This window comes from Augochlora pura, chromosome 7, assembly GCF_028453695.1.
Source record: "Augochlora pura isolate Apur16 chromosome 7, APUR_v2.2.1, whole genome shotgun sequence".
NCBI lineage: Eukaryota > Metazoa > Arthropoda > Insecta > Hymenoptera > Halictidae > Augochlora > Augochlora pura.
Genome location: NC_135778.1, coordinates 41,332,473 through 41,350,365, shown reverse-complemented (window position 1 = coordinate 41,350,365; position 17,893 = coordinate 41,332,473). Strand labels below are relative to the sequence as shown.

The following is a 17,893-nucleotide window of genomic DNA, read 5'->3' as shown; positions in this document are numbered from 1 at the left end:
ACAAGCTTTGACATTTTTATTTTCAAACCACGTTTCCGGCAGCGGTTACGAGAGCTTCAAAGATTGTCATATAATTTTCGTGTAATCGTATAGAGCGGTCGTGAGTCGTGACCAATTCGGTACTCACTATGGAGCAAACATATTTTTCACTATCATTCGCATTATCTGGTTTATTAATTCGTAAGCATGATACTTTATCATAATAATAAAAAATTCTTTTCCAAAGTTTATGAACTTTGAATTTAAATATTAAGTTGCTGTTTTCGCACTTGCATTGTTTTCCCTGTCACTTAATTATTAAATAAAACTAGGTTTCTAAAACTTCTTTCGAGAAGACACATTTAGCGATTCTTATCACTCGGTTCAATTACAAGAAAACCATTGTCGCTCTGGATTCTGATATATTTTTTTGTTTGTTAACTGACTCTTATTACCAGCAATAACTTTTTCGTGGACTTTCACTCATCTAAAAGGCTCAAAGTCATTGCTGAAACTATAGTATTGGGGAGTCGGCTGTCCCAAATTCGTATCTCCAAATATCGCAGTCACATTTTCTCTTGCGGAGGACTCTCAGAGTGCTATAATAAGTTACACAGTGCCCACCGCGTGCCCACGTGGACCTATATAAGAGCCACGGTTAATTCTTGTGACGCAGAGTGTCATGGAGGCGCGGAATGCGCACAGCGCCGAGACACTCTCTCTCTCTCTCTCTCTCTCTCTCTCTCTCTCTCTCTCTCTCTCTCTCTCTCCCCCGCCTCTCCCCCCCCTCTCTCTTTCTCTCGTCTTCTGGAGAAAACACGTAGGCAACAGCCATTGCAAAATTTGTAGTTGCGCAAGCATTGCGTCCTGTGGATTTACTTCTCTACACTATTCATTCAACTTTCGATCACCTCGGATTTTCTAGTACGCATGGTATAAAAGTAATATGAATGCTATCAAAGACTGACAGCGGTGGTCGACTTAGTTTTCTTACAATTATTAACCTTCTGTCCTCTGATGGCTTCTCACAGCAAACATATTTGTTGGTTATAGCACTTTCAATTTTATACAGTGCGGAGGACAAGAACATAACACACTATACAATTTATAAAAACTGTAGAATAATTTTTTATTTGTTTGAGACTTAGTTTTCGAGAAAATCGAATTTGAACATATAGTTTGTACATGCGCCCTTTCGGCTGTAGGCGACATAAGTCGCTCTACGAATCGCACCTTACCAAATTTTCAAACTCGATTTTCTCAAAAACTAAGTCTCAAACAAACAAAAAGTTTTTCTACATTTCTTTTAATTTTTAAGTATGCTATCATTAAGAACTGGCAATATTTTGTGCTGTGATGAGTATACTCGACATAAACTGTTACATAAATAGTTAAACACAGAAATTATTTACCAACATCGAGTTACTAAAATTATGAAAACAAGTTTTCCAAGTACAAATAGATAAAAATTTTCCAAATCCTTTTCTTTTTTCTTTTTTTATTGAGGATAAGAAAGAATTTTCAGACAGAAGAATTGGAAAAAATGTAAAACTTCGAGTTTTGCAGCTATACACTTGAGCATTAAAATATCTGTTATTCATATCTAAGGATTTATATTCATCGGGAATAGCGATTTCAAACGTTGCTGTGTAATAATTCCTTCCGAATGTGTTATTCAAACGCTTTTTTCTTACAACACACAGCGACTCAAAGATCTGTTAACAAGTTTTTGGTAGAAATTATTTTTACTTATTTTTAACATTGTCCGTCACGTTTCTAAGATTGGCTATAAAAGCTAGAATTTACTTAAACCTGCGCACTAGCAGCTATTCCCACTAATCGTTACGAAACTCGTAATGCATATCGTGTAACTATAAAAACACTTCTTATTCATCATTGATAGCTTTTCCAAAGGTATACGTATTTTTGTCGATGATAATCGCAAAAAAAGCGTGTTCGTTAGTTACTATTTCGCTTATCGTAGAACATACATAACCTTAAATCATCTCTTATATTTATATCTTTTTGGTTAAACCTTTAAAGAGATATTTATGAAAAATAATAATCGCTTCCATTAATTGCAGGCAATAACTTCTTCTTGGTCCTCTTTAATCATTTTCACAGTTCACATTTCATATACTGATTTTTGTCAGAAATAGATAACATTCAAAGTCCAATATTTCAAAATGATACGTATAACAATACATAATGATATGATGATAAATGTATGAATTCTTTATTGTAATTATTCCACATGTACACGGTATATTCGCACATTATACGGCAGACGTTCTAAATGTAAAATTTATTTTTTTTTTTAATTAGGCAACGAATTCATTACGGTTCACTTAGCGATGAACAAACAGAATTGTATTTAACACGTCGCTGTTTAATCTAAACTACGTAATAATTAAAAAGCAGAAGTTATTCGGATAACGGGTGAGCGAGAGTCTGCCTCGAGTTTGACGGCCTCTACAAAATGGGAAAGATGGCCGACCTCGGTGCTTCCGGGGAACGATTCTCAGCGAAAAAAAAGCCCGATTCACTGACTTGCGTCACACTCTACGATGATTATTCTTTCAAGGTAGTATTACGAAAACCTCTTTGACACAGTTTGTGTTCTTGCTAATTTTCTGCTTCGAAATGCACGTAGAAATGAATTCGTCGTTGAAAACGTGTTGGCTACGGTGCAAAGCAGTTTCCATTCACGATCATTTGTATATGCAGTTAAATTGTTGAAGATTGAATTATGTAGATAGCAATCACTGAATTCACTTTCATCGCTTGCAACTGCGCGTTTTAATTGCTAGACATCTTCGCGCCGTGCAACTGTCATGGCTGTTACAAAATTGTGATTTTTACGTGGATACGAACCAATTCTATAAAGAGTAGCACGTCCTCCGGTTACGCGGACTATTTTGTGACGAATTTATTTAGATGTTTACTTTCACTTCTTCAACGTAGAAAATAAAACGATTAAAATTCATGACTATTCACTTCCGTTTAAGTTCTATTAATAACGAATAGAGTATGTGTAAAGATACGTTCTCATAAAGTATATAATAAATCTTTTTTCATGAATTGGTTGATTCTATCATAGCTTGTATCCAATATGTATCTATCATAGCTTGTATCCAATATTCTTACGTATTAATTAACACATCTTTCCCGACATTACTGCATAGGTAAGACAGGCTGTTTTTTACTAGCATTATTCTTTTTCTAAATTAACGATTTCAGCAGATCGACGTTTAACACCGAATAAAACCAAATGAAATCAAATTTTAATATCACATCGACATCTATTCAAGTTTGTATTTTATTGCCATTGTAAGACTTTTATTGGCCACGAAGGCATAAATATCCAATTTTGAAAGAACAATCCTTAGTCAGCCCGGAGCGCAGAGGATACAGCTACCTTCGGTAGCCGCGAAGTACATACATTTCGTATTCACGAGATTGCTGTCGAAAGGCGGAGCTAGCTGCGCCGACATCGCGGATCGTTCCGAATGCAAGGAAGTTTTGTTTTCACACGGTACTCGCATGTACCGTTATCGTGCGTCGCGATCGCGTTTTATCATCGTCACTCTATCCAGTCGATTTTTTCTCTTGCTGTATTGAACCACCTCCGATTGAGCCTTCCGATAAATTGAACATGATTCTGCGGCTCGCGGAGACGCCGCAAGAAACGCTCGCGGATGCGAATATTTCATTTGCCCATTGCAGATCGGTAACTCGTTGCTCCGAAGAGAACGGAATTGATTGCGCATTGCGACAGAGCATCCGACAATCATCTTAGCCTGGTTACGAAGCCGCGCGATGCGCCTACGATTTCTACACTCCGGAACAAAAAGATAGCACGTTTTAAAGTTAACGTAATCTTGATTTTTTTAACAATACAGCCAAGGGTTTTTTTACATACACCCGCCCATTTCTGCTATAAATGCATAAAATTCACAGTCAAATTACGACCATTAAGCAGAATGTTAGTATATTTACACTCATGTTTAAGGCATTTTTCCTCAAAATTCGTATTTTCTAAGACAATTTAAAGTTTGAGGACTTTTGAAAGACTCCGTGTAATGTTATCGGCAAATGTTGGGTGTTACTATTCGCTGCTATTGGCGCAGCAATATTTACAGTATTTTCCAAACGGGAACAAAAATCAGACTATCTTCGGCGCAGTCTCGAGAAAACGCAGCTGCGTTCACGTGCTCTTCGAATAATGCTTTTGAGACGTCATTCGTGTTGTACGAGGAATTAGAACTGTCGAGCGTAGTAGAGTTACTGCTGCGAACGCAACAAATTTTCTCGTGGTATAGATTATTTCATATTTGGCAATACCGAGTCATTGTAGTCAATATTTTCGTTTTCTAATTGCAAATCATGGAGATCATTGATCAAATACTTGCAGTACGTACAGATCTTTAATTTGTATCTGTTGGCATGAAGTAAATTTGCAAGATCCGACCAATGAAGCTATATGTATGCAGGGCGTAAAAAAAGTAAGCATCGCAACTAGATCGATTTCATATTATCGATTTAGTAGAAAACAACGCAAGAAAGACGCCGCAAAATTCAACTTGACTGGTTTTTTTCAAAGGGGCGAAGAAATCCCCTGATGATTTGCCACAACTTGTTACAAATATCACATAATTCTATCTAAAAAGATCTATCACTTTAAAACACACACACACGCACACACACACACACACACGCACACACACAAAACAAGCATTAGTACTGACCCAAACCCAAGTTTCTAGGGTGCATACGCTACCAGGAGAAAATTTTCGCTGGTTTCTCCTGGCAGCGGCAGCCGCGCTGATACTTTCGCCCGATACATAACGATCCAATATAACTGTTACTGGTGTTGCGGCAGCACCTCTTCGTATGATTATTTATCATCATTCGACTGAATAATGTGCACGCTTTGACAGCCCAAGTCCATTTAAAAACTACATGTAGGTTGATAGAGCGTCCATGTTGGACGATACGCTCCACCTTAACTATAATACCGGCAGTAAACGTTCGTCGTTCTGCACTACTGATTGATAGACGTTTTCTCATATACTAACATCGTACTCGCTATATAACTTTGTACATTTTCAAAATTCGAACATTAGCTTTTGTGAACGTATTTTTGAATTTTTATTTTTCAGAAAAATGTAAAAAATCGATTTTTTCAAACATTCGTACTGAAATGCATTCTTAAAAAAGAATAACTTGTTCAACATTCGACGAAATGTTTTGAATCTTTTTTTATTCTTAAGAGGCTCGTTTTTATATTTGTTCATAATCGACAAGTATAAAAAAAAGCTGCGGGGCTCGAATAATCGTATCTCCTCTTTCCAAATTGTCCATTTTTCTTTACAATCTGAGGAATAATTGCATCGAATTTACTGTAACGTGTAAGAAAATTGTTGCAAAACTTTCACTCGATTCAAGTCATTTGGTCCAATCGTGAAAATGTGTTCGAATACCTTCGTGAGACGCTGTATGTTCGGAACGAGTCACAGAATTTTTAATACTTTACGTACGCGTGTATTATGTACACCAAAAATCGCTGGTTCATTCCTTTTTTACCGTTATCGCGATGACAGGATATTTTCAGATGTTCTTTTCACCTTGACGTGTTTTATACTTTGCCCTTTTTTTTCTTTTTTTTTTTAAATTGAATTGTATTTAATCTATCGATACGCTTGTTCTAATATTTAAAAATATACGATATATACTTTCCATTCATCTATGAAAATTTAAGCGCAAGGCACGTTTGTCGATAAGTTAAACCCTTCATTAAACTTAATTTTCGACCTCACTTTTTACAGGTTTATGCGGTTTCAAGCGCTTTCAAAGTTTGAGAAGAGCAATGAAAGATGTAAAAAGATCAAACAAGCTCGCAACTTTGACCGGCAAAGTATTGTATTATTGTCGCGACGCGAGTCAAGATAAGCAGCGAGATAAGTCATTTGATTCGCCTGCAAACCGGCTAGAGATCAGGATATCTGTTCAAACTTCGTCGCGGCTGATCGCACGACTAACAATAAAATTCGCCGTTCTATCGTAAATTACTCTTCACTCGACGATAAAGTCACGCCGAGGTAAAGAAACAGGGACAGTTTATCGTCGAAAGTTTGCGAAACGATTGTGTCGCGCAACTTGGTGTCACAAGCCTGTACCGTGCCTATCCACGTGAACAGAGAGTGAAACGGATCCGAGAGACTCCGGCGTACGGAAAATTCGTCGTAAGTCGACGATATTTGCATTGGATTTCCATCGGGAGATTTGCAGTTGTGCGGTCGGTCGGTCGGTTTGTCTTCAACAGCTGCTGCCGCGGAACGATTTACACGATGTGACTGAAGACCTCCGCCTTTGTTGACGCTAATCCGACGAACAGTTATAATCGGAAAGAATCGCGTGAATTTTCTCGGTATCAGCTAATTGGTCGAGCTTAGCTGTGCTACCTACATTTAAAAACAAATGCTCTTTGTCTTTCATTAGCCGTTTTACCTAAAATGTACCGAAATTATCGTTTATACAACTAAATATAAATTAATATATTTTTAATGTTGTTTCGATCAAAATTCTGTCAAGATTATCAAAATTTAAAACGATGATTCATGCATCACGTCAAAATTGGAAATTGTTCGCGGTAAATTATTTATACAATCGACATTCTGAGTTGAACTAGTTCGAGGCGACTGTTTCGATTTTTTATTCAACACTCGTAATAATTGCAGTCTTTGAATGTGAAAGAAGAAAGAAAAAACAAGTAACGGGAATGTTTGCCTCATTGTTGAGCATTTACCTTCACTTTTCACTGACGCACGCTTCGATCGTCCATCGTGAAACTCTTCCTACGTTAAGTCTTCCGGAAATGCTAAATCTTGTTTACTAGCTCGAATTATGTTACTTCTGACTTCCTTTATTCGAAAATATTTGCAATTCGAGAAGGTAAAGTTTGCCTGCGAATTTAACGCGGTAGTGATCTACAATGCAACTCCGTTGAGTTTCGAACGAGGTAAACCATCGCGTCGTGTTCAAGGAAAGAAATGATCTTTGACGGGATGTGAGAACTGAGCATTTGTTTCGAATGTTAAAATAGATACAGAAACTTTGGTCGCAGGTATGATTTCAGTGGGTTGATCATAATTGGCTACAAGTGTTCGTTTCAACTAAAAAACTTGGATACTTATCGTCGCTTTACAAAGATCCAAAATTGTAAAATACACCTCATCTTGAACGAAAAGTGAACAGTATGTTGTCTCAATTATAACATGTATCATTTTATTAGCGCATCATAATAAACACATTATTAATAATAATAATAATAATAATGAACGGGGAAAGCACTTTTTTACAAAGAAGATTTACAAACAACAGAAAAAAAGAAAAGAACAATATAGTATAAAATAAATGGAAAAAACAATAAAACAGAGAAACAAGAAACTAAATTGACTTTTTGCATTTCATCTGTACAAACGAGAAAGTAGAATACAAACAACTATTTCATTTTTTAATTTTATTACTAATATTTATTTATTTATTTAACTTACTATTTATTTATTTAATGTTACCATTTATTTGTAACGAGCCTACTCCTTAACACACAGTTAACCGGTTAATTGTAAAAGAACTGCTGAAACAAAATTGACTTAGGCACGTTAAACAATATAATTTTAACTCATTGACTTTCAGCATGCAATGCTGAGTTGTGTCAATAAGATCAACGTTATTCACGTTGTCGAGTCATTTGTACTCGCATAACGCTGTATTGCCTAATTTGTGAATCAGAAAATGTTCACTGTATTTCGCGAATACGTGATACACACTCTCACCACGATGAGACAGTACATTTCCGTGGCTATTATTAATAGATGCCACGTTACAGAATGATAATTTCGATAATGCATGGACGAACGTTTACGTGGGAACAACGGGTGGACAGAAAAATGCAAACTGTGCAAGTTTAATTTTAATCGTCGGGTTCCCTATGTCGGCAATTTCGCAGAAACTAAAAAAAACATGGTGAGAAAATATATTTTGTCAAATATTATTACCGTATGAATTATAGTATTTTTTAACATTTTCAATTAATTCCGGTGTTGCAATTATTTTTTGACTTTTAGCTTTCTGTTCTGGAATTGTACAATTATAAATCCACTGAAATGTTTATTCTGTATACATGTATTTATGCATGAACTTTAAACTAATATTAATATGCGAACTAATTAATGAAAATGCACTGAATATATACATAATAGTTGTTTATTTTGTCCAATTAAATCAAATAAGTATTTATCCTGTGTGCTTGGTTTCTTGTATAATACCAAGTTGAAAAATTACATAAAATTTTATATTTTACTCTGAAATATTAAAGAAATAAATGTTTCGTTAAAATATTTATCGGTTGAAATCAAAGTAACTGTTGTAATTGTACATTTAATATAGAATTCAAGCGTTAACGCAAAACTTTACTTGAAACAAAAGAAGAAGAAGAAGTAATTTACTAAATAATTTATATTTATAAAAGTTTACAGTTAAATTACAATTAAATTCGAGCTCTGCTCTAGGTTCTGTCTCTGGCGGTGTATCACCTTCTGCCGCAGGAAAAATATGAAAGAGGAGGATCGGGTTCTTTTCGGAGGAACGAATAACGATACGCCAACGGAAACATCGAATATAAGGAGCATCCAGGCTCGTTCTCGTATTTCGCCAGATGGTGATAACAACGCGTTATCGCGATTCACGCACAGTGCATTCGCCTGAGCCTTCTTACCGTGGCTGGCGGCTTGCTCGCAGATCTTGTTACCACGACACGTGGCGAGCAGTGCTTTCTCGTGACTTTTTTGATCGTGAGAAGTTGATTTCACTTCTCGCACGACACCCGGTGAAAGAGACGTGTAAAGATTCACACTGCGGCCGCATAATACTGGCGGAACCGGGCGCAAGGTGTGCCGCAAAGAAATCGTCCGACTCCTACGCAGTGATCGATATTAACATTTTGCAAAATCTGATAGGACATTACAATCTGATATTTAAAAATGCTGTAAATATCATATTGTACATATGTGATCGCTGTTTAGATAAATTGCGTCGATTTTAACGTAGTTCGGTGGTCTCCAAGAGAATGTATCGTCAACGCGTTCAGTACTAATTCCGTTTCCTCCAGGAACGAGTGTTTTCTAAATGTTTAGCAGCAAGGAACACTAAACAGCCGTGGTACTCGACAGAGGAATGTCGTTTAACCCTCTTAGTACCGAACAACGATATATCGTTGTTTTTATTAAACAACAATTTCATTTTTTACCTCTTGTCCCTTTTTGAATTTGTTATCTATGAGGCTTTTCAAAATTCTTGCAATTTCTTTCCGAAATTTTACCAAACTTCGTCAAACGAGTTTTAAACATTTCGCTCAGATACAGACTCTTGCGTCCGATACTAAGAGGGTTAAGGGACCCGACGAAGCGCGTCTCGCAAGTGCAACACTCCGTCCGCCCACTATTATACATACATGCTTATTTTCACTATTTCGATGAGCTCTTAATGCCGAAGGGGCAATCGCGAAGGGAACAGGACCAACAATTGGAAGAAGGAATACAAGAAATCTCCTCTTCGAACTTGTACCTCCTCGGACACGATAGCCATCGGCGTCAATCTGGGCGACGGGCCAACATTGCAAAAGCTGCCATCACGAAGGACTCCTCTCCGAGAAACTTCTCCTATTAACGTACAATTACACGACACGCTGGCGTTCCCAGAGGTGATTAGTTCGAATCAGTAAATTTCGATTCGTTGCTGCGCAATTTCGGCAACGAACATTCCATAACAGACGAGACCGAAGATCGCTCATTATTATTGCGACGAATGGCTCTATTTGCAGCTAATCGCTGATCTTTTTTCATCCAGTTCGTTAAACATTGGCTTTGTATAGTAGATGAAAAGAGTTCGTTCTAATCCTCCATTGCTCGAGGATTATTTTCCTTCTCGTGCAATCGCGGGGATGTTTGTTTCGAAAGTGTTAGTGATTTATTGCTCGGGTTGCTATATCAGTTCGACTTCAGATCGTAAATAACCACGCATCATAACTTTTGGTATTTAAGGTATTATTTTTAACTCGGAGTTAAAAAATATCCTCTTAGCCACGATGAAACGTAGTAATGCTCGATACCTGTACAGTAGAACCTCGATTATTCAGAACAATCTTGGAGAATTAAACGTTCAGATTAGAAGTCTACTTAATTAGAAGACCACTGACATTTTTACTGCGTCGTGTGATTAACGTGTGAAATTAGCTTTATACGCCGAACGAATTAGAATGATTAACCCTTATCACTCTATCCGACAGTAATATTGCTAAGCTTAAGTTAGCGTTGCAGCGAACATTCTTGGAGCGATAAGGGTTAATAAGTCGGACATTGGTAATCCGGATAATCGAATACCGCTGTATTGCGTAAAATGATTTTTATCACAAAAAATCACAATTGCTCGTTCCCGAGGCTTTTATTTTACAATAAAATTTAAAAAATAATTTCCATGAGAAACTTGTTGATAAATTTCTTCATTCAAGGATATAGTATAAAATTTGAGTAAATTCAATTTGATCATTGTTAGAAAACTAGCGGTTGAAATGGTAATTTTTGAGTGCAGAACCTGTATTAGTCACGTTTATGTTTCGGTAGTTGTGATGTTAGAAATTCATTACGAATTTTACGAAATTAATTACGAATCATGCGAAAAGGGTTCCATTGCATGCAATTACACCGCATAGTATAAATAACTTGCTGTTTCAACAAAACATCAAAGAAGACGATCGAAAGATACTTTCATTTCGTTTGCAAAGAGTGTCAATGAAATCTTTGTGTATTCTGCCAGTCGTGTTTCCCGCACGTGTGTTTCTTGGCGCGAAGCATTTATTATTCGAGCGTCTTGACGATAAGGTCACACCGGCTCGCGAAGAGGTCTAATCTTTAATGGTGCTCGCCGAGGATAACGACCACGACGAATTTGCATGCGCCTTGATTCATCGAATCCTTGAACGATAAGGTTAGAACGTCTACCTTCCGCAGCCGCGACAAGTTCGACAAACGCAGCATATTAATCGTGCTGGCAAATAATTCCGTACAACTGCCTGAACACATCTACCTCGAGTGGTTTCTGCGGCGAAACGAAGCACGACACGGCGCGTCGCATCACTCTGGAAATTAATAACTGCGCTTCATCGAAAAATTACTAACAAACTCGGCGGTACTTTATTAGCGCCTCAAAGACAAGAACCCCTGAAACCTCGTGACCTCCGAACAATTGCCTTCGTTTTGTGCCAAGTGAGAAGCATAGATATTACCTCCATTTAATGTCAATTAATTTTATCGAAAGTCTATTATAATTTCAAATTTTTAGTTTCCCTATTAAAAATATAATAAAATTTATGTTCTTATCAAAAATGTTTTATAATTCGAATCTATAATAAAAATTCCTTGTAATTTAAGTGTAAATAAAAACTATACTATAATGAACTTTATCCCTATTTAAAAATAATTATAATCTAAATTTCCATAAAATTCAATTCTCTATTAAAAATCTATTAGAATTTAATATTTCTACTTAGCATATTCAAATTGTAATTATAATTAAATGTTCTATTAAAAATGTTGTATAAAAGGTTAATATTCTAAGTTGGGAAGTTATTACTAATATTTTCGATTATAATATTAGGTAATTTCTGAAGCATAATTATCAGAGACTACGAAAGTGTTTTAGCAAAAATTCATATTTCGAGTCGTCGTCAATTTCTGTATAGCAATATAATCGGAAGATTAGAGATTTCTATGTACCTGCGCTGTGTGCAGGAGTTTTAAATTGCAAGATGATGAGTTAACAAAGTTTAATAGCATTTCTGTTTTATTTTTACAATGAGTAATCTTTTAGTTCAAGAAAGAGACCTTTCTTGAATTCTAAGCTTTGTGAAATAACGCATGGAAATATTTGCTCATAAAATGTTGATTAATTTTGCAGTTTCAATAAAGTCATGTAACGAACGAAACTATCTTCATGAAAAATATCAAACTGATAAAACATTGCAAGAAGGATGTTTTCGAGTATTTGTTTCTCAACAGGAAGCATTGACATCATCGTCGTGAATCTTTATCTTATTTATGTAAAAATAATTGCTGAATTTGCTATCATTATGAATTCAGTTTCGCAGATGTACGCTGAAGGACAAGTTAATTTATAAAAAAATTTTACAGTCAAGATCTACGAATTGAAAGATCAGAGGTTTTCCCTTGAGAATTTTAAACGCTTTCTAAAGTATTATTTGCTTCGAGTATTTGACTATCTCTAAGCTGAAGGAAACAGAAGATCGGAACAGAAAGAAGATGCTTTCTTTTCAGACTACGATTTCGACCGAAAAAAGAGAATCTTCTCAAAGACCGACTCTACTTGATAGCGTATCAATGAATGGCTGTTCCCTCAATGAAATAATCGATATTTAGGAAGGAGAGAGAGTGAGGGGGGAGGGAAGGAGGATGCGGGGAGGGGGGGGGGGGGGAGAGACAGAGAGAGAGACTTCGTACTATCCGGGCGTCGTGAAGCCGTTAAGAAAGACGCGTCGTCGTAGATACGACATGACGATCAGAAAATATTCTACAGGGTGTCGCGACAATAATTTCACAGCAGCGAATAAAGTCACAGGTCCGCAGAGAAAGATTGGAAACATTTAGAGACGAGCTCGTACGCTGTTATCCTCGTTCTCGTTTTACTCTTTCTACACTAATGAAAAGAATCGTTGCGTCAGTAAATAGTAGTTCGTTGGTAGCAACTCCACATTTGCCATTCCATTTCTGCATGGCATATCGCCTTAACCCCTTTCGTTGTAATGTCGACATTGATTCGACACTCAATTTGATCCTGACCGTACATTTCATGCTTATTGATGTCATACTTATTTAGAGTATCATGGTGATATCATATCTAAGCACAATTTTAAAACTTGTCAAACTTTATCGATAATTCGCAAATTATTTACGAATATTCGCATCAAGTGCATTAATCGCAACATTTTCCTCATAGTATAACATTGATGATAACTGGTCATGGTCGCATTCTACAAAGTTCGATATCAATAATCGATGTGAATTTTTATACCAATAGTTGAACAGCAAACTCTTTGAAAAAGAAATAAGCTGGTGTTGTTTTCAGTTCTTAAAAATCGTCGTCTAATTACTCAGACTCGGTGGACGAACGAATATTTTCAGAAGAAATATCTTCAAAAACATGTTTTTAGGAATCGATAAACAAAACTAAGAATGTTCGTAAATAGGCCGCGTATTTTATACGGTTATATGAGAAACGAGCAGTTGAAATATAAAACTGACGTAAGAAAAAACATGAAAAAAAAATTCAATAATATCTTTGCACTATTTTCAACTTATCAAAATTATTAAAAGAAAAAGTTTAATTCCATCTAATTTCTGTATCTTACAATTCTCGAAAACACGCTTTAAGATCCGCGGTCTAGCTTCTGCTAAACGCGACGTACATAGTTGTGAGAAATGGCCCGCCACCGCCGCGCCGCCTCACCGTCCGCAACACGTTGCGTATCGGTCGTGTCAAACACACATGTGTGATACTAATTTTTTCCTAATTCTCAAAACTTGTTTTTATCGTAGTATACACATATGTAAGAGCAAACTATATTTTATCAGGACGTTTAGGACGCAAAGTAATTATACTACCATTCGCTATTATAAATTTGAAGTTTCTAGTTTCAGTTTCATTGATCGAGTTGCTTAGATTTCGTAGACATTCTTCAAGTTGTTATTTTCGACGCTTGACGTGTCACAGAAATACATAAACGAAATCGTTTGAATTCAGGTTCCAGCGATGCGAAGGTAGAAAACGAGTGGGCAGGGATCCGGTTCACGAGACGCTCCCCTCCCACTTCTTTCCATTTTCTCTCTCACTAATTTCGTTTTCCTCTTCCAGGCACCGAGAGATGTCCTCAAAAGGGTGTCGTGAAACAAGTGGCTACGAAGCTGGTAAGGGCGCTGTCCGAGAAAGGACTGGCCTTGCTCGTCAACCACGGCATTCCGGAATGCAAGGTACGCATTTCCTTCGATACGCGTTCCGTATAATCGTCGGATGGAACACGGAGCCGAGGATCGCGCGTCCTTGGCTGCTCGCATGATTATATTCCGCGGGGAAAGCAATATGAAAACTGAACGACAAACAATATACGATAATACTCTCGCGACGGTAACGCAAAGCGTAAAGAGCAGATTGCAAAATTATTGGGTCAGTTTCAAAGTTTCCAATTTTGATCATAATTTCAATTTTAATTTTAATTCGTCAGTATTTCTGAATTATTTATTTAATGCTGACCTCGCGTCGAGGATTAATTGCTGCACCTATGTAAGTATTATAAAAATCATGTCAAAACAGCGTACGAATGGAGAAAATCAAATTTATTACAACAATTTCTTTTGTATCGTATGTTTTAATGCTTCCTTACGGTTTAGGACAACTTCCGGCTGGAAAATTTACATATTCACATTTTACTTTATTTAGTTATTACTGTACCATGGATTTTCTGTACTTGCGACAGAAATGGATCGTCGAAAAGAATGAGTCGAACACAAAACAGAATTATCAGAAGATGTTAGGAATTTAACTTCGTTAGTTGGAATCTGTTATAATTATTTAAAAGAAAAATTACTTTGTTAATAATAACCAACGATTACATTTTCTTTGATTACATAAATTATTCGTTAATCGCAATCGCTAATCATTAATCAAATTACTTTTTGTCCAACTCTGCTCTGTGAATCGTAGCTTCGAGTAATGTAATACAGAGAATTCATTTGTTTTTCCCAACGCGAGACTCAGAATCGTAATCGTCGTCGAAAATACGTGACATATTATGTACGATTATTTGATATTCGCGTAACACATTCACTCCGATCCTATATTTATTTGAAACACGCTGAACACGGGCTCCGCGATTTTTGGTGCCCGTATTAGAAGGGAAACGGTAAAAGGCGAGATAACGGGCGATATACTTTTCAAAGTGGCTCATTTAACAAGCACAAATAGGTTTTGGTATCGGAGTACATCGTGTGTTCGATCGTGTTACGTCCAGGACGACCTCGGCTCGTAACAAAACTCGCGTGCCCTCGGCTGCGTTACAAAATTACCGTCCCGCGCACGAAACCAGTATAAGGAGTCAAGGTAACGAAGCGCAAAGAAAGATAAAGAGAAGAAAAGCGTTAGCGCGCCGGTGGAACGCGAAAGAAAAGGTCGCGATTGTTCGCGAGGTTTCCGCGGCATGAATCTGCTAACGTTGCGGCACCCGTGTGACACCAGTTTTCAAGGGTTCGCCGATAAAACGTGTGGATCTCGCGATGACCTTGCCAACTTCGCTCGAGACCCCACCCCACCCTCCCGTCGAGAAAGAAAACGTTATCGTAGGCAGTTCGTCACATTTCCACGAGATAATTCGTCCGACGGTTACGACACCACGTGTACGATCCACTTATTGAATATCGTTTATCGTGTTTCTGTGCGTACACGCGCGTACGCCTGTGCGTGTTTGCGTGCGCATGTGAATTCAACGATGCATCCGATGACCGATGTTCCAGGAAAAGTAAGCAAGACGTTTCTTTCGGAACTGAAAGCTTTCTGGTTCCGTTTATATCGTGGCTGATAATTGTAGCTTGCCCATCTGCATTTTTAATCCAGGTACATACACGAATATTAGGGCAGCCATGATATCGTTCTTTTCAGAACTGTGTACGCGATAAAAGGCAACACGCGAGCGTCGAAGGAGGTACATATGGTATACGATGCAGTTCACGCGGGTCCCTTAATTCTTATCTTACGATGCGTAATTTGAATACGCTGAAAAGTAATGTATCGATATACATCGATTCTTTCAATCTTTAATATGAAATAATGAAAGAAAATCCAATTTAGCTGCAGCTTGTAGTGGATGCACAAAATTTGTATATTGCGTAAAGATTCGCGGTCTAATCACAACTGGATTACGGATTTTATGCATTTGTGAGAAGAAAGAGATTTTTAAAACTCAAAAAGGAACATTTTTTGCTTATTTCCTGTAGCTTGCAATCAATTCACAACATTGTCATTTTGTAGGAATATCCGCATTCTAATCGACCAAATAGAACATTGAAGTCGTATATACAATTCTCTCTAAATCAACATTGAATAGTCTTTTGTACATCCTTGTTAAATAATCCGACAGATTAAATGGAAATCTCGAGTTTATTTAAGGAAACTGAACGCGTACAACGACAATGTTCCGGAAAAAACCTGGCACGAGCTACAATGCCCGCGTAATTCCCCGCATCACCCGGAAAATTATCATCGGTACGATTGTAATTCTTTATCAAACATTGCGCAAGAGGCATACCTATCGTCGGCACACGCCGTTACGGCACAGATAATAGCCAAGGCATGTATTATTTCGCAAGCTGCACGCCGTCTGTTACCTTCGTTGGGGGTTAAGGTGGGGGAGCAAGGGGACAACCCCACGGAATGCTTAATTTCCAAACGGCTGACTCGAAACGTTCGCTCTGCGCTGACGTCACGTCACATTCTTCATCAAAGATGTACGTATGTACAGCTGAATGCGTCAATTGGCTGAAACGAACCGTCGCTTTTAATTATCTCGGCTCGAATCGAATTAAAAGTGGCTCGCGGAGAGAAAGAGAGGACCCCCAGGCAGCTCGCGCTAGTAGTCTGGGAAGTCGTTTACCGCGATCAAAATTATTTTAACCATTGTTTCAAGGTTCAAAGTTACACTCTGTCGTAGTAGTACGTTGCGTTCAATTCATCTCGATGCCAACTAAAATGTTATCGAGTAAAAAGTACGTATTAATGTTTAAATAATCGAGGTGATCAGAATTTGTTGCTAAACATGAAATTCTTTTGCAAGTCGTTACACTCTAATTTGTAAAAAGTCAATGCTGAACAACTTTTATTGGGAACGTTTTTTTTTTCTAAATCGTCTGAAGTGTTTGAAATGCCTGAAACATCGTAGATTGTTTTGAAATTGGATGCGAGATGTGGAAGGCGCTTACCACTGGATTGCCATCTATCTAGCTATCGAAATATACTATACTATCTATTTGTTTACACGTTAGAGGGTACACCTACACTTGATATTCCCTTCCTAGTAATATAGAAAAAAGTCTTACGATAAATTAATTATGATAATAATTTTCGCAATGTCCACGTATACGCAACCCCGTGCGCGTTAGCGTTAACAAATTGAGTTTTGGCCGTGGAACACTGCTTGGTCAGACTACACTCTGTCGCGGTGAAGGCTTGTCGAAGGCGGTCGAGCAATTTCTCCTAGGAAACTGTAGGCTGGTTGCGTAGCTTCTACCCATTCGTGGCGAATCTACCTCATAGGAAATCGTTTTTTCCGACGCGAATCAGATTGCTTACTCAGGAATGATTCCACTTTTTTTCGCGTCGCGACTCGTCGAACCTGTCCTTCGGTTGCGGATGCGCGTAAGATACGTTCAAATTCAGGATGGAATCAATTCGAATCCCCTTACTTTCGGACTTACGTTCTCTCACGAATAACGCACCGATATCTCTAAATTAGGGATGACCGTGTCTTTATAGCTGATAATGAGTCGATCGTACTATTTCCTGTTGCTCGTTTACCGAAACCTGTCCGCGGCGAATTAACCGCATGTTCGTTAAATTATTATTCATATTCTCTCAGCGAACTGCTTTTTCTTCACAAATCACAGTGTTGAAATCGAACGGAAAAAATCAGTCATTTTGATGACCCTTTTTCTAATAAATCCAAGGAAAAAAATAGGCTGATCTATATTTTGCCGTTCTTGTCGACACTCATTATTTATGAACATACATTTCATTT

General features: G+C 37.5%; 1 protein-coding gene across 2 annotated transcripts in view; it reads left to right on the top strand.

The window, feature by feature from the left end:
* LOC144472158 (uncharacterized) overlaps positions 1-17,893 on the top strand; it is a 29,563-nt gene that overhangs the window by 7,016 nt on the left and 4,654 nt on the right. For both annotated transcript variants that reach the window (XM_078184945.1, XM_078184944.1), the window contains one exon: positions 13,966-14,081. In XM_078184945.1, the coding sequence (XP_078041071.1) occupies positions 13,966-14,081 (116 nt within the window). The remainder of the gene's footprint in view (positions 1-13,965; positions 14,082-17,893) is intronic.